The sequence below is a fragment of the Gymnoscopelus microlampas genome (genome assembly GCF_963454915.1).
Source record: "Gymnoscopelus microlampas genome assembly, chromosome: 24".
NCBI classification, from domain to species: Eukaryota; Metazoa; Chordata; class Actinopteri; order Myctophiformes; family Myctophidae; genus Gymnoscopelus; species Gymnoscopelus microlampas.
Genome location: NC_139961.1, coordinates 16,447,769 through 16,474,101, shown reverse-complemented (window position 1 = coordinate 16,474,101; position 26,333 = coordinate 16,447,769). Strand labels below are relative to the sequence as shown.

Below are 26,333 nucleotides of genomic sequence, written 5' to 3'. Positions count from 1 at the left end.
AATCTGAAGACATCACCTCTTCAGACTCCATGAATCCGTGATTCTCAAACCTTTTAATTTCAAGGACCCCCAGTTTTCATATGCATTTCATATACATAGGACACAGACCCCCATAACTCTGAGAGGGCACACATGGAACCAAATGGATTTGGTTCCATTTGTGCCCTCTCAGAGTCACAAACCATTTAGCCGAGGACACACCGACTGCCCTAGGGTTCATGTGGTTGAAATAACTAACCCACCCACCCATAAACCCACAGTGACCCCTCCCCACCCATCCTCACCTCCTGGCGGTATAAGATTCACAGCCCTACGGGGACCCACCACTGCCTAGAGCATTGGTTCTCAAAGTGGGGTCCGGGGACCCCCAGGGGTCCTTGGGGGGGTCCCCAGCAAAAGTGGTTAATACAGCGTCACAATCATTTTCACCACTTTAACCATATTAACACATTGGGTGCCAGAGGTTTATTAAAATATTATACATTCAGTGCCTGCATTTCTTCCATCCACTTACGTTATACGTTTCGTGCTGTAGAAGCCCCGACGCGGAAGTGCATGTAAACAACGTGCGTGCGAGACGGCGGAGGGTCCCGACTAACGCCTGGAACAATAATATTTCCAACGCGATCCTCCATTGCAGCGTGTGATCGCCGATCGAAAACGGCTCGCTTCCACCACGTTAAAAAGAAATGGAGATATTAAGCTTTTAGTCAAGGAGATAACGGAAAGATTTTTGACATGGATCCACATTAGGGTTTAACACCGGGAATCCCGGGATACGGGAAACCCGGGGTTATTTACCGTCCCGGGAACTGACTCCGGTTCCCGGAGTCAGTTTTTTTTTTTTTGTTAGAAATGAATACTAATTAGTAGAAAGGCCTATCTACAGGGCGGAATTATTACTATTATAATTAGCCAAGTTACTTGCCGCGTTGCCGACCAGGGCAGGGTCCCATCGTCCCGTTGTGAACCATATGGGACGCACTGAATGTAACAGTAATGAACAAAATAAAACACAAGTGGCCGTGATGCCCCATGCCTGCCCTGCGCACGATGATTTCACCGTTTCCTCTGCTGTCAATACGATACGGTAGACACCAGTTGACTAGTTGAGATTCAACATCAAGTGAAACGCTGCATAAACAGTGGGTAGGTTTGATTTCGAGCCTATATTCCAGTTTAAAATGCGCGCAAGCCCAGCAATGCTTTTGATAGAGAGAGAGGAGAGACCGGAGAGCTGGAGAGAGAGAGAGAGAGAGAGCAAGAGAGAGCGCGTGCGAGAGAGAGAGAGAGAGAAAGTATTAGACCGATGTGGTCCGATTTTTTAATCATCAATAATGTAGCCTACCCTACCAACACTTGCATTTTAGAATGTTCACTTCAAACTACCATTTACTAGAACTACCCAGTAGAACAAGTGAACTACAACAGCTGTCTGTCTCATTGATTGTCAGTGGCAGCGCATGCATGTGCACGTCAAAATCACACTACAAAACCCGACATTTGATCAACAACAAAATATAGATGAATACATTTGACAACATACAGCCAACATCCCAAAATGGAGTCTTAATGTCCAGCAAGTAGCCTTGCCTAATATAAATTAATAACTGCAAACAAATTACAAGTTTAGGCTATCAAATCAATATCCTACAAACGTAGAGATAAGCTGTGACCTCACCGGCGCTCTGATGGACAATAAATAAATAATCATTTTGCAAACAAGATCCATGTTCTGTTCTCTTGTCAATAATGATACAAATGGAAGGTTTATTTCAGCAGCTAGAGTTTGACATTGTTTGAGTGCGTTTTGGGTGCACAGCGCAGCTCCTTGTTTAAGTTAATTGTCTTCACCCGCTGCTGCGCAACAGGGCAGATCTCCGCCAGGGCACTATATTATATTTATTTGATTTAAAAAATCAACTTAAGTCATTATTAGTGCAAGTTCATAGGTGGACACAATAGGGACATTTGGGCACCTCGATGTAAAATTGGCTATTTAAGTATCTACATATAAATGCATTTTAGTGGGCACTTTTACTTTTTTTTTTACCCTTTAACGGGAATTCCCGGGAAGCCCGGGAAAAGGTCTGAAAATTCCCGGGAATTAAAATTAGATATTTCCCGGAAAATGTTAAACCCTAATCCACATCCAGCCTCTCCTTCTCAGAAACTCCTTGGATGATCCCAAAGTTTCGTTTTAGCGCCCCACGTGGGCCCCACGTATGAAAATAAAATTGGCTCAAAAACGGTCCGGACCGTTTATGGCACTCGATGTGTTAAAAATATGAGCTTTGAACATACAGTATATATTTTCTAAACATGAACTCAAATCTTTGCTTCTGGAGGTCCCTGAAAATATTTTTCAGATTGGGGTCCACAGCCACATATCATTTTGGGGGTCATTTACATGAAAAGGTTTGAGAACCACTGCCCTAGAGTGCATGTGGTTGAAATAACTAACCCATAAACAATGACACACTCCCCACCCATTCCTCACCTCCTGGCAGTACTGCAGGATGCCCTCCTTGGTGCCGATGCAGCTCTTGGTGCCCGAGGGGTCGGGCTCCCACTTGCCACTCTGCACGTTGACGTGCATGTTGAGCTTCCCACAGAACATGGCCACCTGGGGCTCCGCCAACAGACCCATGGACACGTCTGTAGGCACCTGGTTTATGAGAGAGACAGAAAGAGAGAGAGTTTTTAAACGACTATCCTATAATACATTGGAAAGATGAAAAGCCATAATTTCCCCGTGTCATTGTTTCGCACTAAACACAACAACTACGGTACATATGTATGTCACTAACAACACAAGCCACAACGCGCGCAATTCATTTACGCGGGCCGTAGGCTACTTTTCATTGCGCACCACACATTTGCCTTCTTGGAGCATAATTAATTGCGGCCAGCACAAACTCACAACATTATGGTCGACCATGTTGTTCCCTAGCGTCACCGCCGACCACCGCCGAGCAACATTTCGGGTACACCATTTTGTTCCCTTTAGCGTGAGCACGGAGAATCAACGTTGCCAGGTTGCGCGCGAGAAATAAGCAATCCGCTCTGTGAATTTTCCTCCATTTGCCTCCATTCCTCCTCGCTCAAAGTCGCTTACAATTAATGGACATGGCAACATTGTCCACTCTCTCTCTGTCTCTCTCTCTCTCAATACAAACTCATGCTCACTCGTCCATGCTCCCTCCACACAGAGAGAGAGAGAGAGAGAGAGACCGCTGTTGCAATGAACTGAACGTGTACATTATACTAATGTATAATAGGGCTACAATATCTACTGTAGATTTTGATTATTATTTCAACACATATACATTATACCTACATTAACGTAACGTGTGACAGACAACCACAGACTACAATACTCTGTGATGAAAACTCTGTTTTGATTTATTTCATTTGTACAACAGAATATACATATCTCTGCTGTCGGGAAACCAGCTAACTCCAAAATGTTAATTTATCAGGAAATGACAAAAACAAAACAAAAAGTGGAGTTAGGAGGTTTTGTTCATCATTGATAAGAACCGCTGAATGGACCTCCAAGCTCACAATGAGGTTGGAGGTCAAAAGGGGGTGGAGCCTAGAGTCAGCAAAACCAGCTAACTCCACCCCCCTTTGGTGGAGTTAGCTGGTTTAGCAGAAAGTTTGAGGATCCAACGGAGTTAGCTGGTTTTGTCAGAAGCACTTTTTAATACTTTTCATTGGTTCATTATTGTTTTTACCAACACACAGACGTAAATGGTGTTCAATGGCCGTGATTTATGAAAAAAATTATGATTACAAAGCTCAAAAATGAAGTTAGCTGGTTTCTGCCAGACAGCAACGAGCATAATATACTAGTTCTTTCCATGGGAAAGATGACAGAGTCAGAGTTGTTGTGCCGGGGCGGTAAGAAACCCTAGGGGGGGGGGGGGGGGGGGGGGGGGCTTATACAAGAAGCTCACCGTTTACATTACATACAATTTGAAGTGTATCAATATTAAAAACAAAATAAATATAAACGGATGGATTTTGACAATATTCAAACAATATTTGTGCTCCAACGAGACAAAATGTGAAAATGACTTCATTAAACAGAGAAAGGAGAGAGAAGCAAAGACTGAAAGACAGACAGAAACAGAGAGTGAGAGAGAGCGTGAGATGAGATCTACCCATCGATACGTTATTAACGCTCAAAAATAACAAACATTTGGTGAAAACAGACGATCTTCAAGCTGAGCTTGTAGGTCGGCTATATTTGACGTACAACAAAGACTGAAGATGCTGTATGGCAAGCAATTCATTTTTACAAGCAGGACACCTCAAGGAGCGAGAGAGAAAAGATGGGAGATTAACATACGAGATGGAGAGAAAAGACAGGGTGAGCGGGTTCGACGGGAGGGGGAGGAGAGTCATAAAATGATGGAGGGGAAGAACGGATGAGAATAGGCTCTATGCATAGCAGCCATATTGGAAAGAAATTGGGCCTCTTCTTACTTCCTTCAGAGGTGTTACTGTACCAATGATAGTAATGAAGGCTCTGTTCCATTCTGGTCAGGGAGCTGATATCGTGCATGTTGGCTCACTAGAAACACTCCATTTTGGTTCCCAAATGGCCCCTTATAGTGGGTGTGTAACTCTGAGAGTGTACAAATGGAACCAAATGGACCCGTAAGGGTCCATTTGGTTCCATTTGTACACTCTCAGAGTTATGGGGGTCCTTGAAAATAAGACAACCACTATGCCACACTAAATGGAACAGAGCCTTAATTAGTATTATTGGTAACACCTGTAAAGGAAGTAAGGCAGGGCCCCAATTCATTCCCAATATGGCTGCTGTGCATAGAGCCTATGGAGAGAGAGAAAGAGAGGGTTGATTCATATCATTGTAACGTTTTCTTTTTTTTCTCCCTCATGTATTCTCCCTCATGTATCCTCACATGTACATGAACCACTTCAGCCCTATAAGTCCTTTGTCGTATGTCAAATAATCCTACGTCGCATTTTGCGAGCGTGCAGATCTGCAATTTCCGTCAAATGTTTGTCTAGTTCTGCCAAATGTTTGGCAATTTTGCCAATTTGAAAATAGCCGATCTACAAGCTCACAACGCGTCGCTTGCTTGTAGATCTGCTATTTTCAAATTGCCAAAGTACATCTAGGTCTGAAGTGGTTTTGTAATAATAATCAAAATCTACAAAGTAACTAATAACTGAAGTTTTCAAATAGTTGTGGTGGCTCAAAAAGTATAATATTTGCCTCTGGCGTTCAGTGGAGTAGAAGTAAAAAGTATTGAAAGTTGGAAACACTCTAGTAAAGTAAAACTACCTCAAAGTTGTACTCAAGTGCAGTACTCGAGTACATGTACTTAGTGACTTTACACCACCACTGCTGACTATGGGTGTCGTGACTGTACAGGACAGTGAAGTCAGTGAGTCAAGGAAATCTAATCATTGGATTGAGTTGAACAGAGTTGTCTATTGATGGTTGGAAACATGCACACTGTAGTGGGGTTTTTCTTCTGGACAGTAGAGAATACATTGTGAGTGGGTTATGTAAGGCTGGCAAGGAGACATAAGGCTCAGCTCTCATGCTCCCAACACACACACACACACACACACACACACACACACACACACACACACACACACACACACACACACACACACACACACACACACACACACACACACACACACACACACACACACACACACACACACACACACACACACACACACACACAGTATGTCAGAGGATAGCTGTGTGCGCAGACCTGCCCGTTATTCTTCTCGGGAGTAAAAATAATACGCATTGCGTACGGGTACATATTGATGCCTGTTTGATACGAAACACACAGGCTTCATGAGAGAGTGCGATAGAGAGGTAGTGTGTGTGTGTGTGTGTGTGTGTGTGTGTGTGTGTGTGTGTGTGTGTGTGTGCTCACGCGCATGTACAAACATCACCATATTTATTTATATGTTTTGTGCGTGAGCACTTGTGTATCTTTTGTCTGTTGGTGTGTGTGTGTGTGTGTGTGTGTGTGTGTGTGTGTGTGTGTGTGTGTGTGTGTGTGTGTGTGTGCATGCATAAGGAGGTGTCGTGTCCCAGTTCCCTCAGGAGAGGAGACGTACGTACGCACGCACGCACGCACGCACGCACACACACACACACACTCCCCAAAACCATTGAATAACCGCATTGTACTGGCAAATGAGCCTCAACAATACAGGAGGGACTAGGGCAGCGGGAGCAGGCTAGCGAGGGACAGAGGGAGAGGGAGGCACCATGCCATTGTGTACCCCCCTTCAACCCCCCCATAATCTTGTTAATGGTTTTAAAGGGGGCTGGCAGGCAGGCAAACTAATGGGGTTTCTCTTTTTTTTAGGTGGGGAGCTGGCTGCTGCACTTTTTTCCTCCTGACTTTAATTCCCTCTGAGCTGAACTGAGCTCACGAGGCTAATACGGGATCAAGTCGTATGGAATTTAAAGCTATAAAGATTGTGAAAAAAATAAATTCAATCAGCAATAGGCTCTATGCACAGCAGCCATATTGGAAAGACATTGGGCCTCTTCTTACTTCCTTCACAGGTGTTACCAATGATACTAATGAAGGCTCTGTTCCATTCTGGTCAGGGTGCTGATATCGTGCATGTTGGCTCACTAGAAACACTCCATTTTGGTTCCCAAATGGCCCTTTATGGTGGGTGTGTAACTCTGAGAGTGTACAAATGGAACCAAATGGACCCTTACGGGTCTAAATGGAACAACTAAATGTAACACTAAATGGAACAGAGCCTTAATTAGTATTATTGGTAACACCTGTGAAGGAACTAAGGAAGGGGCCCAATTCATTCCCAATATGGCTGCTGTGCATAGAGCCTATTATTAGGCCGTTTGGGAAAGTGACATCATTAACCAATTTAGGGCGAGAACCCCTATTTGTAACTATACCTTTCAAGACGGGAACCCCTTTTGGGGTTCTTGTTGATGTACAGTATATAGCAACATCCATTTTTTTGTAATTTTTTAATACATATGTGACGTTTTTCAGGATTTAGAAGGCGTTTTTAGAATCGGCCTCAGGTCTAAATGTGTTAAAAAAGGACTATGTAGGGTTAGGATCCTGAATCTGGATCCAACATTGAGGTTCTATCATGTTTGGAACTATTTCCAGAACCGTTTTTTCTTCTTTATATCACACCGCCAGAGCTGGTATTGTGGAGAATGTGGACTTTACGTCCCCTATAGTGGTTCTCAAACTTTAATTTCAAGGACCACCGTAACTCTGAGAGTGTACAAATAGAACCAAATGGACCCGTGAGGGTCCATTTGGTTCTATTTGTACACACTCAAGAGTTACAGACCTGTAAGGGTCCATTTGGTTCTATTTGTACACCCTCAAGAGTTACAGATCTGTAAGGGTCCAATTGTAACCCCTTCAAGTGAATTTATGTTTATCAAAAGTTATAATGAAGGCCAAAATGATATAGCCTAACCCATTGCCCATATGACTCATGATATATTTGACAATACTGCTGACCGTTTTCCAAAGCATACACATGGTTAGTTTATCCACTTGAACGCCATACGTTGTTGAGCGGAGTAGTCCCTCAGGGCTCTAAAGCAGTGACTTTAATGTTTTCGCTCGACATTAAATATGTTGTCGATCTGCTATTATCTGCTGAAGTTTTCCCCATATGGATGCTGGGGTTTAAAGCCTGCAGTATGTCACTGTTTTTTAATGTATACAACATACACTATAACTTGTATATAATTGGGGTGGTTATATTTAGTCTTCCTGCTTTTCTATTGAGACATTTAGATCGTGTCAAGGTCATGTCTCGCGTCTCAGGATCTGACACGAATTTTGACCTGACGGTCAAGATTCAATTTATCCCCTGAGCAAGCAGGAAGGCTCTATTAACTCAATGGTAAGAATGTCAGCACTTGCGCAGAAAAAAACGGGTTCAAATCCGGGGTAGAAGAGGAAAGTTACAGCTTTTAAGTGGTTTAACTTCCACAAGTCTAGCCGAAAACGGTCCTTGGACAAAAAAGTATATTTATTTCCGAACGACATGTTAAATTGATTGAAGAATCAAGAGGGGTTTATGTGTCACTCACTCATACAGGGACACAATTCTGCTGGTTCCACAAAGACTGTCCTAACAACAGCAATACAAAAACTAGAACAAAAAAAGTATCTTCAAAACGGGTCAGTAGAAACCAATGGGTGACGTGACGTCATCGTTCCCTAAGTGCAGTGGTTCTCAAACGTTTTCGTGTTAAGGACCCCCAAATTTATATAAATTAGGACCCCACCCCCCCACATCTCAATTTTTTTTTTTGTTCCAGGGACCCCCAGAAGCAAAGATTTGCATACTTTTTCACGATCTTTCAAAAATAGCAGATCTACAAGCTCATAGCGCGTCACTTTGTGCCGCGCTATGAGCTTGTAGATCTGCCATTTTTGAATAGCCAAAGTATAAAATAATGGTTTAAGTGGTTAAAATATATATTTTTACAGTCAGGACAGGAGCCCATCTAAACAGCAACCAACCGATCAATATCCTGCATCCGTAGCGTGAGGCAGTTTGCTGTACAAGTACCCCCCCCCCCCCCCCCCTGGGAACGATGCTAGTATGTCACAGGGGGGGGCCTTGGGTATCATCTTTATGGTCTTTGGCATGACTCGGCCCGGGGATTGAACCGCCGACCTCCCAGTCTCAGGGCGGACACTCTTTAACCACAAGGGCGCTGAGTTGGTAATAGGCAGACGTACATACAGTACGGTACAGCAACACACACACACACAGATCATGTTACCGTTTCCTGTGTCAGATATGGCACTTACAGAAGCTCATGTCCTTCATAGAACAACATGCAAGGCCACAAGACCCAGCGGCATACAAATCAACACACACACACACACACACACACACACACACACACAGGTTTGTATTACTATATTTGTGAGGACATTAAAAAAAGCTATTTTATGAATGACGTTTTTGGTACTTTTTGACATTTTTATCCGTAAGCCTAAAAATAGCAGATCTACAAGCTCACAACGCGTCGTGAGCTTATAGATCGGCAATTTTTCGGTGCGTGACACTGGCGCGCAACTAAGTGAAAATGAAGTTTAACTCTAATCCTGAACCTAACCCAACGCGAATCTTTTCCTCATTGTGAACTTATCCTTAAAAATCTTTTTCCAACCATAAAACCACAATTGTTCTTGTGAGGAGCAGGACAACGGTCCCCACAGTGTCCATTTCTCACATTCTACTATACTTGTGGGGACATTCGGTCCTCACAAGTACAGTAATACAAACACACCTCCCTCCAAATGGCATCTTAACCATTAGTGGTGTCACCGGGCCATCTGCACAAGGCAGGGTTATTTAGGGGCTGTCACTCAGATATCACACACACACACACACACACACACACACACACACACACACACACACACACACACACACACACACACACACACACACACACACACACACACACACACACACACACACACACACACACACACACACACACACACACACACACACACACACAGCGCCATCTGGGAGTGAAACATAAGTGAATTACCATACCGCTCATTAATTGGTGGAACCTCAAGGCATGTCACAAAAACTAATTTGGATCTAGTCCAGCTAAAATCAATAGGCTAGTTAAATGACTCTCATAGATAATTGAATATGTCATGTCATTTAGTTTCCCCCCCTAAAATAGCCTATCTACAAGCTCACAACACCTCATGATCTCAAGCGTCCTTAACACGGCAGCCTTCCGTGCGTCACTGTGACTTTTGTGAGAGAAACAAGTGCCCAGGTCTACGGAAACAAGCAACAAGGCCGCATACACACCCACACTTGAAAAAGATACAAATTTTATCCAATCAGGATAGAGAACTCAGTCAGGATACAGATTATTAAACAAGTAAGTACAATGTATTTTCTGTTTATCAAAGAGCTGGAGAGACCTCAGAATATAGTGATTTAACCTTTTAACAAAAAACTTTTTGTTTTAACCACACAAAAAAATCACCTACCCTACCATTAAAGGAGTAGTTCGTCCCAAAAATTACTTTTATCAATTACACACCCCATGAAGCCTTGAATTCATGGAGATTTCTTTTCTCGAAAAATAAGTAATTTTTTTGGGTGAACTACTCCTTTAACTACACAAATCTTGTACGGGGGTCCCTGGCACAAAATACCTGAGAAACATCGTCCTACCCAGGGTCTAAATGTCTCAATGGAAGAGTCGGAACATGTACTAGTTATATATTGTATTAACATACACATTGGTTAAAATAACCTTTTTATTCATTCAAATAAGTTGCGGATTGCAGCTTTAAGTGGGCTTTTGGGGGTGGGGGTGGGGGGGGTGTCCGGTTCAATTTCAACCTCATCCACCAACCTTCGAGCCTGCAGTGCACGCTGGGCCTTAGCCGGGGGTCATAAATCAGTTTCCTGTCCGTGTGAGGCTTAGATAGGCAAATATGTTCCAACCGCTCGCCCTATATTCAAATTACCTCTATGTTACCTCTATACCTCTATGTCGTCCTCTTTTGACTAGTAAATAAATGTGTGTGTGTGTGTGTGTGTGTGTGTGTGTGTGTGTGTGTGTGTGTGTGTGTGTGTGTGTGTGTGTGTGTGTGTGTGTGTGTGTGTGTGTGTGTGTCTCTGTGTGTGTGTGTGTGTGGGGGGGGGGGGTCAGTGGTGTAAAGTAACTACGTAAATTTACTCAAGTCCTGTACTTAAGTAACAATTTTGACTTTACTGGAGTATTTCCAATTGCCTGTACTTTTACTTCTACTCCACTACATCTCAGAGGCAAATATAGTATCTCTCTCCATCTCTCTTTCTCTAATGCTGTCTCGACAGGACGGAGATGGAGATGGTAGAAGAATGATTCACCTTTATCAAGAATCTCCGGATGACGGGAAGTAAAGCCCGACCGATACCAGATTTTAGTGTCCGATTGCTGATAACTGCTTTTGGAGAGTCCTACTGTAACCTTACAGATGTTTTGACCTATATTTCGGTCATCAAGAATCTCCGGATGACGGGAAGTAAAGCCTCCCCTACAAGCTCATTGTGAGCTTGTAAGTCGGCTATTTTAACTATTTCTTAAACATCCGTTTTCGAATTTATAACATTTCTTGCATTTGTTTATGAAACTATTTTGAAAAATGTCTGAATTTGTTTTTAATTCATAAACATTTTAGATAAAACAAAATGTAGGAAAAATGTACTTGCGACCCATATAAATGGACCCGCGTCCCACTGTTTGGGAACCACTGTTCTAACCAACAGATTGCTGACTGGCTTTAGCGTCAGAAACACCCGTTCACATCACCCCCCGCATCTCTGACTGCAAACGCTGTGTGCCAGGAGGCTCACTCTGCTCCTGGACAAACACGTTGGACGAAAGGCCATTTCCTCGTAGGCTGCGGGCAAAACTCACCCACCAACAGCGGTGGAAAAAGTACTCAAATGTTTTACTTCAGCAAAAAACTATCAATACTGCAATGTTGAAATACTCTGCTACAAGTAAAAAGTCCGGAATACAAAACGTACTTGAGTAAAAGTACAAAGGTATTGGTATCAAAATGTACTTAAAGTGCCAAAGTAGAAAGTGCTCATTATGCAGAATGTGAAGTTTTCAAATGTTTAAAATGTATAAAAAAATGTTTAGAAAATAGCAGATCTACTGTACAAGCTCACAATGTGAGCGTGTAGATCGGCTTTCTAGTAGATTCTAGTAGCTAGCCACCCCAACCACAGACTGTTACAGATGCTACCAAGAGGTGAGTGATTTTATAGCGTCCGGGCTTGTAAATTGCTAAGGAGCCTCACAAATGGAGAGAACAAATGCCATGGACACAGGCCACTTCACAGCTTCTACACTCACGCGGATAAGATGCTTATAACATGTTTATAACCTTGGATTCAGAACATCGCACAGAGCACCTTCAAACTCCTGAAGGACTAATGTGGGACAACAGTCAATCAGTGTTGTCTTTCTTGATTATTTCTTTGTCTTGATTTCCTTGTATGCAATGTCTACTGTTCATATTAATGCCTCTACGATGGCTGACACACGCACGCACGTCTAGCCTCCAGGGAGGGGACAGTATAATCTGGGTACTGAGGATTAAGGCGGCGAGCTTGGCCAGGATGAATACGTCCCTCAGGGTCTCAATCCTCCATGATAGTCATGACAGAATGGAACCATTGGGGGGGGACAGATGTTAGCCCGGAGCTCCTGTTCGTTCCCGACGGCAGCTCAATTCCACTGACAATCTCGAGGCCGATTCTACACACGACTTCTAAATCAGTAGTTCTCACCACACTTTCAGGATTTGTCAAAAAAATACAAAGATAGCACATGTACAAGCTTGCTGTGAGCTTGTACATCTACTATTTTTTTTTAATAGCCAACACTAAAATCTAAAACGACACAAGATGCTTTCCCGGTTTTAATGGGTTAAGTGTAGAAGTACTAAATTAGAGCAATTGCAAAATGTCATACGGCAATTATGCATCACTCTTTCATGAGTTTTCTTAATTACAACAGAAGAAGACAAAACAAAAGGAACGGCTAAACAAAAAAACTAAACCTCAATGTCAACAATGAAAAGGAGTTTTCCAAAAATATTACAACACAAAGAGCTGATATAAAATGAGAGTCAAATGTATGTTTCATTACTGGCTGTGTCCTTTGCTGAGCCGAATCCACGCTGTGTCCAAACATCAACACGAGCCAATCTTGGAACAAAGCAAAGGATTAACCTTTGTACCGTGTCTGTTGACATACTGCCCCAAGTCATGTAGTCCAGAGGTTCTCAACCAGAGTTTCTCAACCTTTTCTGGATAAGGGCCCACTTGAAAATCTTAAAACAGTGTCCTAAAAGTGACTGAATAGTTATGTTTTCCACTTCACGCATAACAACTACAGCAGGGTAAAAACATGGCAGACTACAGAACACTGACCTTATAGTACACAGTGATGTAAGCAACACAGCTGCAGCTAATCAAATTAATAACAGGTGTGTCAGATTTACGGCGTGCCAATACTGTCTATCATGCTTGCACATTGGCTCTGGACACACCTATGAAAATAACACATTCGTTATAAACTTGTTTGGTGCAACTGTGTTGTTTACTATAGTCTGCCATGTTTTTAATCTGCTGTAGTTTTTAACTTGAACTGGAAAACAAAACTACAAAATAAGCCTGGGGGTTCATGCCCCTTTAAACACAAAATACCACAACATTTCTTTTTATATTAATGCTATATTATCATCAAATTCTTAGTGTTTTGCCAATAATGTGGGAGCCCACTTAAAATATCCTCAAAGTGTATTTCCAAACACACCTATGGTCTATTAAAAGAGATATTTTCATGTCCTGTAGTTAAATAACAGACACAGTCTCATGGATTTAAGTAATTTGGATTCCATAGAAGCCAGCATGTCTTCTATGAAAGCATGTCATGCACCAATAATAGCAGATCTACAAGCTCACAACGTGTTACGCTGCGACACGTTGTGAAATTCTACATTTTGCGGTTGTTAGTTATTGTAGGATTTAAGAGTATTTGAAGTGGTCAAACCACCAATCTGGCATGGGCCGCAGCGTGGCGGTCCAGGCACCCTTGGCTGCAATGCCAGCCTGAGTGTGTCGCGAGTTCGAGTCTACTATCTCTATCAATAGGCAGAAAAAGGCTAAAAAAAACTAAAAAAAACAGCAATCTTTCAGAAAACCTTAATGGTCTTGGATATCTCATAGAAGCACAAGCAGAGGCTAAAGCCTCGATCTGCAAGTTCTCTCTTTCTTTCTTTTTATTTGTTTTCGAACACCATACAATAAAAAAAAAAATCACAATAAAATACAACATATATTAAAAACAGATCCAACTATCGCAAAATATCTCAATCCAACTATCTCAATGAACAGTTCAACTGGTTGGCTTTGTGGCTACCAAAACATAATACTTGTACATATTGAGCTAATAGGCTCTATGCACAGCAGCCATATTGGACAGAAATTGGGCCTCTTCCTTGCTTCCTTCACAGGTGTTACCAATGACACTAATGAAGGCTCTGTTCCATTTAGTGTAGCACAGTGGTTCTCAAACTTTTTAATTTCAAGGACCCCCATAACTCTTAGAGTGTACAAATGGAACCAAATGGACCCGGGAGGGTCCATTTGGTTCCATTTGTACACTCTCAGAGTTACACCCTCTCAAGGAACCTTGAGGGTCCCTGGACCACACTTTGAGACCCACTAGTACTTCTAGTGAGCCAACATGCACAATATCAGCACCCTGACTCTGTTTGACCAGAATGGAACAGAGCCTTCATTAGTATCATTGGTAACACCTGTGAAGGAAGTACGAAGAGGCCCAGTTTTTCTCCAAAATAGCTGCTGTGCATAGAGCCTATTGTTTATGAAACACAGCGCTAGCGTTTCGTGTCAGCCCTGAGACTGGGAGGTCGGGGGGGATAGATTAGGTCTTGGCCTAACAAAAGGTTTTCAGTGGTGGGATTTTATTTTTGCTTTAATCGTAGCTTTAATGTAGTCTACAAAAAGAGACACTGGTTCATATATAGTCTACTAACAAATATGGTTAGCTCTAAATTAACTTAATAGTGGTTAATGTAATCGCTATGAATGTTAGTTCAAAGGGAGTCGTAATAATTCTGCTTGTACAAGAGCTCGGCCTCCCAAGAGGAAAATGGATGAAAGTAAACCACGATACGAAAACAACAAAACACACACGTAGCAGACAGACACAATCTAATAACGTAACGCAATAATGAAGAGGTTTGCAACTTGATTAAGGCAATTTGGTGGCTGGATACGCCGCACGCATGCACACACACACACACACACGCACACGCACACGCACAAGGACTAGATGCACGCACGCGTGCTGCACTCTCATGGTCTCTGCGTGCTGTCAGTTTGTTGCTCTCCGATCCAAATCAAAGTTCCTCCTATCTCGTAGAGCATCGGTTCTCAAAGTGGGGTCCGGGGACCCCCAGGGGTCGTTGGGGGTGTTCCAGGGGCTCCCCAGCAAAATGTGTTAACATAACATCACGATAATTTTAACCACTTTAACCTTTTATACGTTGGCTATTCAAAAATAGCAGATCTACAAGCTCATAGCGCGGCACTCGGTGCCGTGCTATGAGCTTGTAGATCTGCTACTTTTGAAAAATCGTGAAAATGTGTGCAAACCTTTGAATATATATTTTTAAAGCAAACATTTTTTAACTCAAATCTTTGTTTCAGGGGGTCCCTGGAACAATATTTTGAGATGGGGGTCCGCGGCCAAATACATATCATTTTCGGGGTCCTTGACATCAAAGAGTTTGAGAACCACTGTTGTAGAGCAGTGGTTATCAACCTTTTTTCCCCTTGTAGCCCCCCCTTCCTACATCTTATACTTTTGAAAAGTCGTGAAATGGGACATTCTGCATTATGAGTCATTATGAGTCAGTGCTTTCTACTTTTGGTACTTGAAGTATATTTTGATACCAATACTTCTGTACTTTCACTCAAGCAAATTTTGAATTACGGACTTTTACTTGTAACAAAGTATTTCTACATTGCCGTATTGATACTTTTACTTAAGTAAAACATACTTTTTCCACCATGCACATTAGCACCAACTCGTTCGACTTTGGCATAACACGAGAAGCTGACCTTTCACTCTGTGTAAGACCGCCCGATGAGGGGGGGGGGGGGTCAGGGTTTGACCTTCTGGTTGTCTGCTATCAAAGCAATACTGTTCTCGTGGTGAGGTCGGATGTGCCTGTGTGTCCTCTGCAAGTGTGTGTGTGTGTGTGTGTGTGTGTGTGTGTGTGTGTGTGTGTGTGTGTGTGTGTGTGTGTGTGTGTGTGTGTGTTTTGGTGAGATAAGAGCAACCAGCCACATCAGTGTGATAATGTAGACACACACAATGGAGTCAAACACAAATACCAAACCGGCTTGGAGAGACGCCCCCCCCAAACACACCCCAAATCGCACACAGCAAAGGACAAACACAGGAGACCATTCAGTCATTTAGACAAGGGGTTCTTAACCCATTAACACCTGAGGCAAATTCGACAGATGCCTTCTAAACCAGCAGTTCTCACACTTTCAAGATTTTTCCGCGACACGGGCTATTTTCAGATGGGGGTCCGCAGCGCTAAAACATGTTAACGTGGGGGTCCTTCACATTAAAAAAAGTGTGAGGACCACTGGTGTAGGAATGAAACAGTTCTGACAATCCAACTAAAATATTTTCATTAATAGTCTGAAAAAGAGCACAAGCTCCAAACGTCACTGGCATTAAGTTAAGCTATTTTGGAAAGTTTCGCCTTATGACACTATGTCCAGAATTTGGGACGGTAGTGTTCATGTGGTTAGTGCACGCACACACATGAATATACATGAGTCATGTCCTCAATACACTCCCCTCTCTCACACACACAAACAGGCCGTAGGGCTGTTTGCTGTGTTATTAATTGTATGTCTTATCTGAGCGGTTCAGGCCTGCCACAGAGCTGATGGAAGCCGTCCCAGAGCCCTAGACACACACACACGGATTCTTTGCATAAGTAGCCTAGATGCGCACACACAGGCGCACAAACATTGTGCGCGAGCGCTCAGCCGCGCACACACGCACCTTTGTTGTTGCGTTCGACATATTATGAGTCCTGGTATCACAGCAGATAACTGGGACACGCAGTAAAGCTTGAGTGATAACAGACAGACAGACACACACCCACCATGTCCGTGTTGCAGCCATATCTCCAGTTTCCATAGCACAATATAGTAGGCCTACCCCCTCTCAAATCCACAGCTATGCATGGCAGACTGCGGTCATTGACATTTTGTAATGCAAGTACATACCGTAGGTGAGAGATCAATGTGATTTAATGCAGACAAGTAGCCAATTGTCCTGTACACCAATGCAAATCACCTGTGCACGCAGTACTACTAATCGGTACTAACCAATTGGACCCTTATAGGTCTGTAAAAATGGAACCAAATGGATGTTATTAATAACACATGTAAACAAATCACAGCACATTCAGTACAAATCACAGCAAATCCAGTGCAAAAAAACCCCAAAACAAACAAAGACAAATAGTAAGCAGCTTGACCGTTTGACCCCGTTTGGCCTGCCTCAGACCACTTGGGGAGAGGGCCCAAAATGTACACTCTTTTTAGGCTCTTTTCGGCCCCAATAAGCCCGGGGTCCTTGTATATGGAACCGACGGCACAAGCAGGCATTGCGGTGCGGTGCGGGGACTGGTTTGTGGAAAACGCAGCATAAGAGAGCCATATGATATCAGTATTTAGTCAATATTTCATATAATTAACAAATGAAAAAGTCAAGTCGCGAAATAAACGCCTCTATCTGCTTTTAACGGCAGGTTGTTTACACAGAATGAGGGGCCGTGGGAAGCGCTGTAGTTGTGTTTGTTGGGGCGAGCGGACGATTGAATTATATAAGGCTGGCACGGCGACAAAATGCTAGACATCCACGCAGCCCACACACACACACACACACACACACACACACACACACGCACGCACAGATGATACACAAATCACTTGGAACGCCGGACGTGCTTGCTGTAACTCAAAACCTTTTGATCATCTTTGACTCGGCTTCAAGCATCCGCGCGCGCCAAGCGAGCCAACTTCCACAGGCACGTAGCGTAATGCGATGCCCGGTCTAGGGTCACACAGCGAAAGCAGCCGATCTACAAGCCCACAATGCGTCACACAGCAACGCTCTGTGCGGGCTTGTACATCGGCTATTTCCGGTGCGCGCCAAAGTGTAAATCACCGGTCATTGCTTGCCTGGTGTGTGTGCGTTTGTGCGTGTGTGTGAGTGTGTGTTTTTGCTGGTATCTGTGTTTGATGTGTTTTGGGAGCTGATCCAGTGGGGGTGTGTTCCACTGATTAGAGGGCATCCAAACCTTCCTCTCCTCCTCCCCCCCCCCCCCCCCCCCCCGCTCACACACATACACACACACCCCCCTTGCCAAAAATTCCAATTACAGAGCCGTGGAGCCGTACAGCACAGCCTGATGAAAGAACAAGCAACCAACAAGCCTACTATCCAGTAAACCGCAGCAAAAACACAGCCTCTCTATCTTTGCATATCGTTGCTGTTGGGCAGAAACCTCTCATCTCCATATTGTAACGTTTTGTGTTTTTTTTTGTAAATTAACGCCCCTACTTGGTCATACCACTGCGTCACACAAAAGCAACAAAAGTTGCAGATCTGCAAGCTCGAAACGCAGCGCGAAGCGACGCGTTTTGGGCGGGAGGCATGCGTTAATCCGACAGACCTTTTCTCCGTCTATGTGGCATCCGCGTGCGGTTAGGGTTAGGGTGCGGGTTTGGTTCGGGTTTACTGTTTAACGTCGGAGCACTGCGCTGTCGGAGGAATGCGCTGTCGGACTAACGTACTGCACCCGTTTTGAGCTTGTCGATCTGCTGCTTTTCAATTTCAATCCTGAAAAGTAACAGTTTTGGACATGTGAGGTTTCCACCCGACAGAGACGACATATCGGGGAGACACAAAAAAAAGAGGGCGTGGGGCATGTGCCCAGGATTAAATGAATAGTTCACACACACACAAAAAGAATCACCCCGTGAAGTTTTGAATAGGCTCTATGCACAGCAGCCATATTGTGAAGACATTCACAGGTGTTACCAATGATACTAATGAAGGCTCTGTTCCATTCTGGTCAGACAGAAAAGAGTCAGGGTGCTGATATTGTTTATGTTGGCTCACTGGAAACACTCTGCTACACCAGTGGGACTAAAATTTGGGTCCAGGGAACCTCATGGTTCCTTACGGGGTTTCCAAATGGCTCCTTATGGGTGTGTAACTCTGAGAGTGTCCAAATGGAACCAAATGGACCAGAGTTATGGGGGTCGTGGAAATTGAAAAGTCTGAGAACCACTACACTAAATGGAACAGAGCCTTCATTAGTATCATTGGTAACACCTGTGAAGGAAGTGATAATATGGCTGCTGTGCATAGAGCCTATTCAGTTTCATTTTAGTCGCATTCCTGAGCCAATAATCCAATATTTGACTACAGTAATTGAAGTTAATAGGAGACCAATTTTATGAATGCCCTTGATATCTGCCGTCATATCATATTTTACTCCATGTCAAGTTATTGATATAATGTCAATATGGTTGGAACCGTGTGCCCACTAGCAGCAATGCCTGATAAGCGGTGTCTCGTCTTTGCTCCCAAAGGCCTGATCTTTGTGCAGAGTTTCTCCTCTGTGGCAGCCATTGTTTTAACTAATTTAACCACCTGATAGTTAGATAAGGTAGCCAATGTTTACAGTAACAGGACATCACCAACTTCGGGTTTACCATGACAGCGACTGATTGAGCCATATTCTGAAGGAAGGTGACGTCGTCAGATGAAGAACCTCAGCCCGGCTGAAGATAGCTTGGTGCCATTAATGTATAAACAAATTGTATCAACTTTGTGAATAACAAATGACGTCATCTATGTGAAACCACGGCACGTTGCCCTGTTTATCATTACTGATCATAAATGGTTTACATCTGTGTGCCATTCTTCACCACCAGAGAGAACTTTAACCATCATCAGTAATTTCTCTCTATATGTAAAGTCATCATTTAATGCGATATCCGCAAAGATCATGTCGTCTGTGGTTCGTTTCATTATTTCAACCTATCACCAATCTTAACAAGAGCAAAACCATATTTAAAACATTCTCATTGAACCTGGATCACCTCTCAGTAAATACTTAATACACTGTGAGAGTTGACTAAAAAGGCTTTATTTGTCCGAGTTGGCTCCAGTGCCTTCCTTCTACACTGTGAGAGTTGTTTGGGAGTTAATGTTCTTCTCATATAGTTTTGCCTTGGTCTCCAACTGTGTCATCTAATATTTAGTTATTGGCTCAGGAATGCGACAAAAAACAACAAAATCTCCATGAATTCAAGGCTTTGTGAGTTGAATAATTGATAGATAAGTTAACTATTCCTTTCAATGTCCAACATCAAACAAAGAATCCACTACAAATTCCTGCTTACCACCTACATGCCCCCCCCCCCCCCCCCCCCCCCCCCCAACCACTCTGATCTTCTCCAACATTATGTTCCCTCAGGGCAAGTGAAGCCAACCCAGGCCAAGTACCGTACCTGGGGGGGAGATGGGGCTTTCTCCGTTGCTGCTCCCTCCCTCTGGAATGCACTCCCCAACCATCATCAAAAATATCCCCTCGCTCCCCTCCTTCAAAACCTCACTCAAGACCCAGCTCTTCAGGATAGCTTTCCCCAGCTGCGGTCGAGTTAAGATCTCTCCAAACCATGCTTGACATTTTATCCATTTTAATCTAGCACGTTTCTTTTTTTTTTTTCTTAATAAAGTTAGTTCCTTCTTCTGGACCGCTGGCGTAGCGGTCCAGGCACCTAGGCTCAATGTAGCCTGACAGCGCATGGTGGGTTCGACTCCCGATCCCGACGGCCTTTGCTGCATGTCACTCCCCATCTCTCTCCCCTTGTCCTGTCAGCCTACTGTCCTGTCAAATACAGGCATAAAAGCCCAAAAATAAATCTTTAAAAAAATGTAATAAAGTTGGTTCCTTCCTTTTCTTTATGTAAAGCGACTTAAAGTGCTTTATAAATCCGAGCCATTATTAACACCCAAAGCAGTTCTGAAGCTGACCAACTTGTAAAAAAAAAAATCGCCACACAAATGAAAGTCTTGGAAAGTCAGTTTAGCGTTCTGTGATTGACAGCCAACTCTTCCTAAACCACGGCTGTCAAACGGCTTAGAAACCAAACGCAGAAGGATCATTTTGCAGCTACTGTTTGTTGCAGACGTGTCTGTTCGCAGACGCTACACGGGAGTGCCCGAGGACTCTCGTTTCTTCTCGTCGTTGCAGTTCAATCTTCTGGGTCGTCCAGAGGAGCGACGTCACCTTCAGAAGTTCACTAAGAGGCTGTCGAGCGGTTAGAGTGGGTGGCGGTTAGAGTGGGTCGCATAATACCCTAAACGCAACTATGCGAGATAGTCACAATTATTTTTGCATTATCGTCATAATCATTTCCATGGAGAAAGATTTTCTAAAAATCATAAAGCATCGCAAGCTTGTAGATCGGCTATTTCCACTTTTTTGAGTATAAAATATTTAATATGGCATATCTTGGCCATAATACAATATTTATCTTATTATTTGATTATTGGTATCGGCCATTATCAGTCAATTATTTGTGTATTTAAGTTGTTGTCATATCTGCCCTCGTGCCACTTGTGTTTACAAAGCCTAAAAGCCACACAATTAACCCATTAAGACCTGGAACGCATCTGTGTCACTTTAGATGTATTTGGCTATTCAAAAATCTTGAAAAAAAATGTTTTTGATTTTTTTTCAAAAAACTGTTTAGAAAACATTTTTAGAATTGGCCTCAGGTCTTAAAGGACGACTTCACCACTTTTCAACATATCTTCATATAATAGGTCCTCACTAATGCTCATGATAAAATGATACCATTTTTTTCTAATTGGTCGTCTACCAGTGACATCATCGTTAGGCAGGATTTTTTTCCCAAAAAGATTACAATTTTTTTATTCAGATTTTTATTAAGGCGAGAACAATGGGATCTATTATTGCATTGCAACTTTCCAGGAATACAAAGCCTGCAGTTTCTATTAGCTTGGATTCCCCATCAATGATGTCACTGGTAGACGGGTTTCTGAACTGTCTACAGCCCTCCTCTGAGACACAGACTGATTAGAAAAAAATTGTACCATTTTATCATGAGCATTAGTGAGGACCTATTATATGAAGATATGTTGAAAAGTGGTGAAGTCGTCCTTTAATGGGTTAAATCGTTAAATCGCAATTATTTGTATGATAAGTAACCGTCAAGTAAAATCTCAAAATCGTGACAGCCCTACTCCCGGGCAGACCATCACTGTCCAAAACTGTTACTTTTCAGGATTAATAAAAAAACACAATAACAGATCTACAAGCTCAAATGCACCGCTTCACGCCGCATTTTGAGCTTGTGGATCTGCTACTTTTGACGCTTGTGTGTGACAATGTAGTATGATCAAGTAGGGTGTTAATTTACGGAAAAAAACAAAAAAGTTAAAACATATGGATAGGAGGTTTCTGCCCGATAGAGATAGTCAACATGATTAAACTGGGATCGTCACAAATTACCATTTCATAATCAGTTTCATATCAGGAACAGAGCCATCTACAGGGATGGTGTGTTTTTTTTGTAGGCCGACCCTGCCATCGAAGGTTTACAACAATGGAATCTTTCACATTGAGTTTTGGATCAAATAGGATAATAAACAGCAGCAAACAAAGGCTTACTCGCAGATTTGGTCAACAAGATAATCCCTGCAAACCAACGCATTTTCAAACCACACACACACAGAGCTGAGGTATCTACGGGTGTAATCTATGTCATGTTGTATGTTAACCACAGACCTTATTTCCCACGCAAATTGAAAAACCCTTATTGGAAAAGAAAGCATTTGGGAGATCTGGCGAGGGAACGCATGACAAACTCACTTCCAGATTGCAGATCAACAAACTGCAGCTCTTCATTGTGCTTAACAAACTATACCTATACTTAGTTGACCGGGGATCGCCCAGGGGTCTATACTTGGTGCAGAAAAAGGGACGGTAGGGTCTATATTCTGGGGGCGGACATTCGCCATAAATAGCCAATCTACAAGCTCACAAACGCATGCGCTGTGAGCTTGTAGATCAGCCGTTTTTGGCGAAGAGATTTGGGTGTGGACGGAAAAAAATAGGTCCAAGTACAGTTGCAATTTAGGTCCGTTTCACTAAGATTAGAGGGTTTAAGTACTTAAACCCTATCATGGTTGAGCGGAATTCCTCAGGGCTCTATACTAGTCTTCTGTTTGTGAGCTTGTCGATCTGCTATTTTCTGCGAAAGCTTTCCCCACAATACGGATGCTGTCTTTTACTTTGGCCCACTGAATGTTATCTCCGCAAGAAGATGCGGGACGCTTGGTTTCTACGGTGATAATCGCCGTGGCGCCGCGGCACAGTGCCTCGTCCCCGGAGGTGCTGCCTGTCTGTCATAAGCCCCTCGCCGTCGTCGCTATGGCAACCGTCCCACAGCGGGAGCCGTCCCACGTCACCTGAGAGTAGCGATGTCATCATCGGGGGGGGGGGACAGTGTGCACGAAGAGGCAAACGCTGGATGTACTTTGTGCATGTCGTGGCTGTCAGGTGGAAACATTGTACGTCCAAAACCGTTCCTTTATTAGGATTTTAAAAACGATTATATATACTGTATATATTACAAAATAATCGTTATTGTCATTTTGGCCATGATAGTGCAGCCCTATTAAGGACTTGAAGTTATTTGACCCGTAGGGGAACCGTTCTGTGTTCATATTGAGAATGTGAGGTTAAGGGCGCTAGGGTGGCGTAGTGGTTAAAGTGCCTGCCTGCATCCGGCTTTGTCGAGCGTCTACACGTCTGTACGGGGAGGGTGATAATTGTCACTGCGCATAGTCCTGCGAGCTGGGGCGGCACCTGTCAGCAGGGAGTGTTGGGCGGGGATTCTAGGTCCTCCCGGTGGGGGCTCCTCACTGGCAGGTGAGTAAGTAGGATACAACAGAAGTGACAACACAAATGTGTGTGTGGGGAGGAACGACTACATTGGAAGAAAAAGGGGTAAAAAGCAACAAACAAACAACATAACGTGAGGTTGTTTGACTCGGGCCTGAACACGGCGCTGCTGGCCTGATAAACTGGCGCTGACCCTTCTCTGGGATTCAGCTGTGAGCCGTGATACCACGGACCACCTCCAACGCACAGATGGCCTGGACACACACACACACACACACACACACACACACACACACACACACACACACACACACACACACACACACACACACACACACACACACACACACACACACACACACACACACACACACACACACACACACACACACACACACACACACACACACACACACACACACACACACACACACACACACACGGCATCTGGGACTGTTACGCACTAAAGTCCTGACTGGTAATTTAACACACAGATTGTAACTTGGGAGAGTTTACAAATGGTCCCGTATGTCCTCCAGTTAATTTAACACTGTGGATTTTTAAAAAAGTATAAACCTCTGTGACAGACTGGGTATCTCATCTATTCTACCTTTGGAGGCCGATAAAAAAGTGATGAACAGAAAACACATTAAGAAAAGATAAACATTGATGATTCCAGTGCATTTTGAGATTTGAACCCATAACCCCGTATTGGTTGAGGAATTCTGCAGCCCCTCTGCCAATGAGAGTCTCCATCCTATCTGAAGCTTAGTGAGTGCGCCTCGGTGGATCGCAAAGCTTGCTGCGTACTTCGCCCTATCACAAACTTTGTTAGGCTATAAGAACAAAATGACATCATAACAACTTGAGCTGTGCCTTTCCGAAATTCGGTTCGGTAGTTCTAGGCTAGCTGGATAACATGTGTGACTGGTCAGAAGTTGAAGGTGGGCATGATGACGAGATATTGGCTGACGAGGTTAGGAGGTACAAAACCTCTGTAATCCTTCTCATAGTGGCCATAAACACAACTGGTCACAAGAAAGGGCAAAAGGTCCATGAAAAAGTTGCCACAGCGCGACAAATCGGACGCACTGTACACATTGCCTCAGTCGCTCAAGACTTGTTTTCTCACTCAACAGTAAACCCATAGTTTGAACTGCTGACAGAGTATACAGGGTATCTGCACATTTCTAAAGTGACAAGTGTTTTGCAGTATGGTTTTGGCATCCATGTATGTCAACTATGTTGGCCAATTGTCATTTTAGTAATCATGTCATTTGTAATCAGGTACAATCATGCGTGTCAACTATGTCGTCTAATTGCCATTTGTAATCATATCCTATATAAATGTGTACTGTGTCTAGATAGGTAGAGGGCCTTATATAAGCCCTTTGGGCTTCTTGCCTCCTCCTGGCACTCTTTTCCCTTTTAAAATAGTGTGCGTACATTTTGTACTGATTTTAAAATTGTGCTAAATAAATCAAATCAAAGATCTCAGACTTCATGTGAGCAGCCTGTGACATCATGACATCAGATCTATGACATACAGTATGACCATTATACAATGTACAAAAAACTAATTAAGTGCGAATGCCAAATAAATAAACCACTGCAAGTCCATACTTATGTCATACATGTCACTATGCGTGTCAACTCAAGGCGCCATCGCCTGTCACAGGGAATATAGGTCAGGGACAACAACCGCAGTATGCTGTCACTTCCCTGATATGCGTCGCACACACACACACACACACACACACACACACACACACACACACACACGCTCGTGCACGCGGTTCTGCAGTATTCCTGCTGGCGCAGTACAATCGCAGGATGTCTGCCTTGATAACGGCAAGCAGACCAGACCGGAAACACACACCCAGAAATAGCAGGGAACGGTCTGGAACACACTAGTGATTTACTGACACAACCCCTCTCACGTTTCTCTCCCTCACACACACACACACACACACACACACACACACATAAACACACGCACACGCTTGACATTTCAAACAAGTGTTTCAATTTCACACTTCAATTTCCAAGAAAAGCTTGCTCCAACCCAACACCCCACACAAATAATGCAGGAAGTGAGCGACTCCATAAAATACCAAAGCGACTGGTAGGCTGCCTCTTATAAAAGGTATGAATCCTTAACAGTCCCCTTTAATGATTTCTATAGGGGGTTAAAAATTGACCCTTTCAGGTCTGTAACTCTGAGTGTACAAATGGAACTAAATGGACCCTCACAGGTCTGTAACTCTGAGAGTGTACAAATGGAACCTTACAGGTCTGTAACTCTGAGAGTGTACAAATGGAACCAAATGGACCCTAACAGGTCTGTAGCTCTGAGAGTGTACAAATGGAACCAAATGGACCCTCACAGGTCTGTAACTCAGAGTGTACAAATGGACCCTTGCAGATCCATTTGGTCCCATTTGTACACTCTCAGACTTATGGTGGTCCCTGAAATAAAAAGGTTTGAGAACCACTGGTATTGTAATTGTATAGCAATATACAATTACAATACCACACAACCAGCTCTGACAGTGTGATAAAAAAACGGTTCCGGAAACCGTTCCAAATGTGATTGAACCGATTTCGGTTGGAGCCGGTCCAAACCAGTTCCGGATCCCAACCATATAGCGACTGAACTATGACATGGGACCT

The 26,333-nt window shown here is 43.4% G+C and overlaps 1 protein-coding gene across 2 annotated transcripts in view; it reads right to left on the bottom strand.

Annotated features, from left to right (window-relative positions):
- Positions 1 to 26,333, bottom strand: part of appa (amyloid beta (A4) precursor protein a) — a 91,880-nt gene that overhangs the window by 46,012 nt on the left and 19,535 nt on the right. For both annotated transcript variants that reach the window (XM_084051526.1, XM_084051525.1), the window contains exon 2: positions 2,501 to 2,668. In XM_084051526.1, coding sequence (XP_083907652.1) covers positions 2,501 to 2,668 — 168 coding nt within the window. The remainder of the gene's footprint in view (positions 1 to 2,500; positions 2,669 to 26,333) is intronic.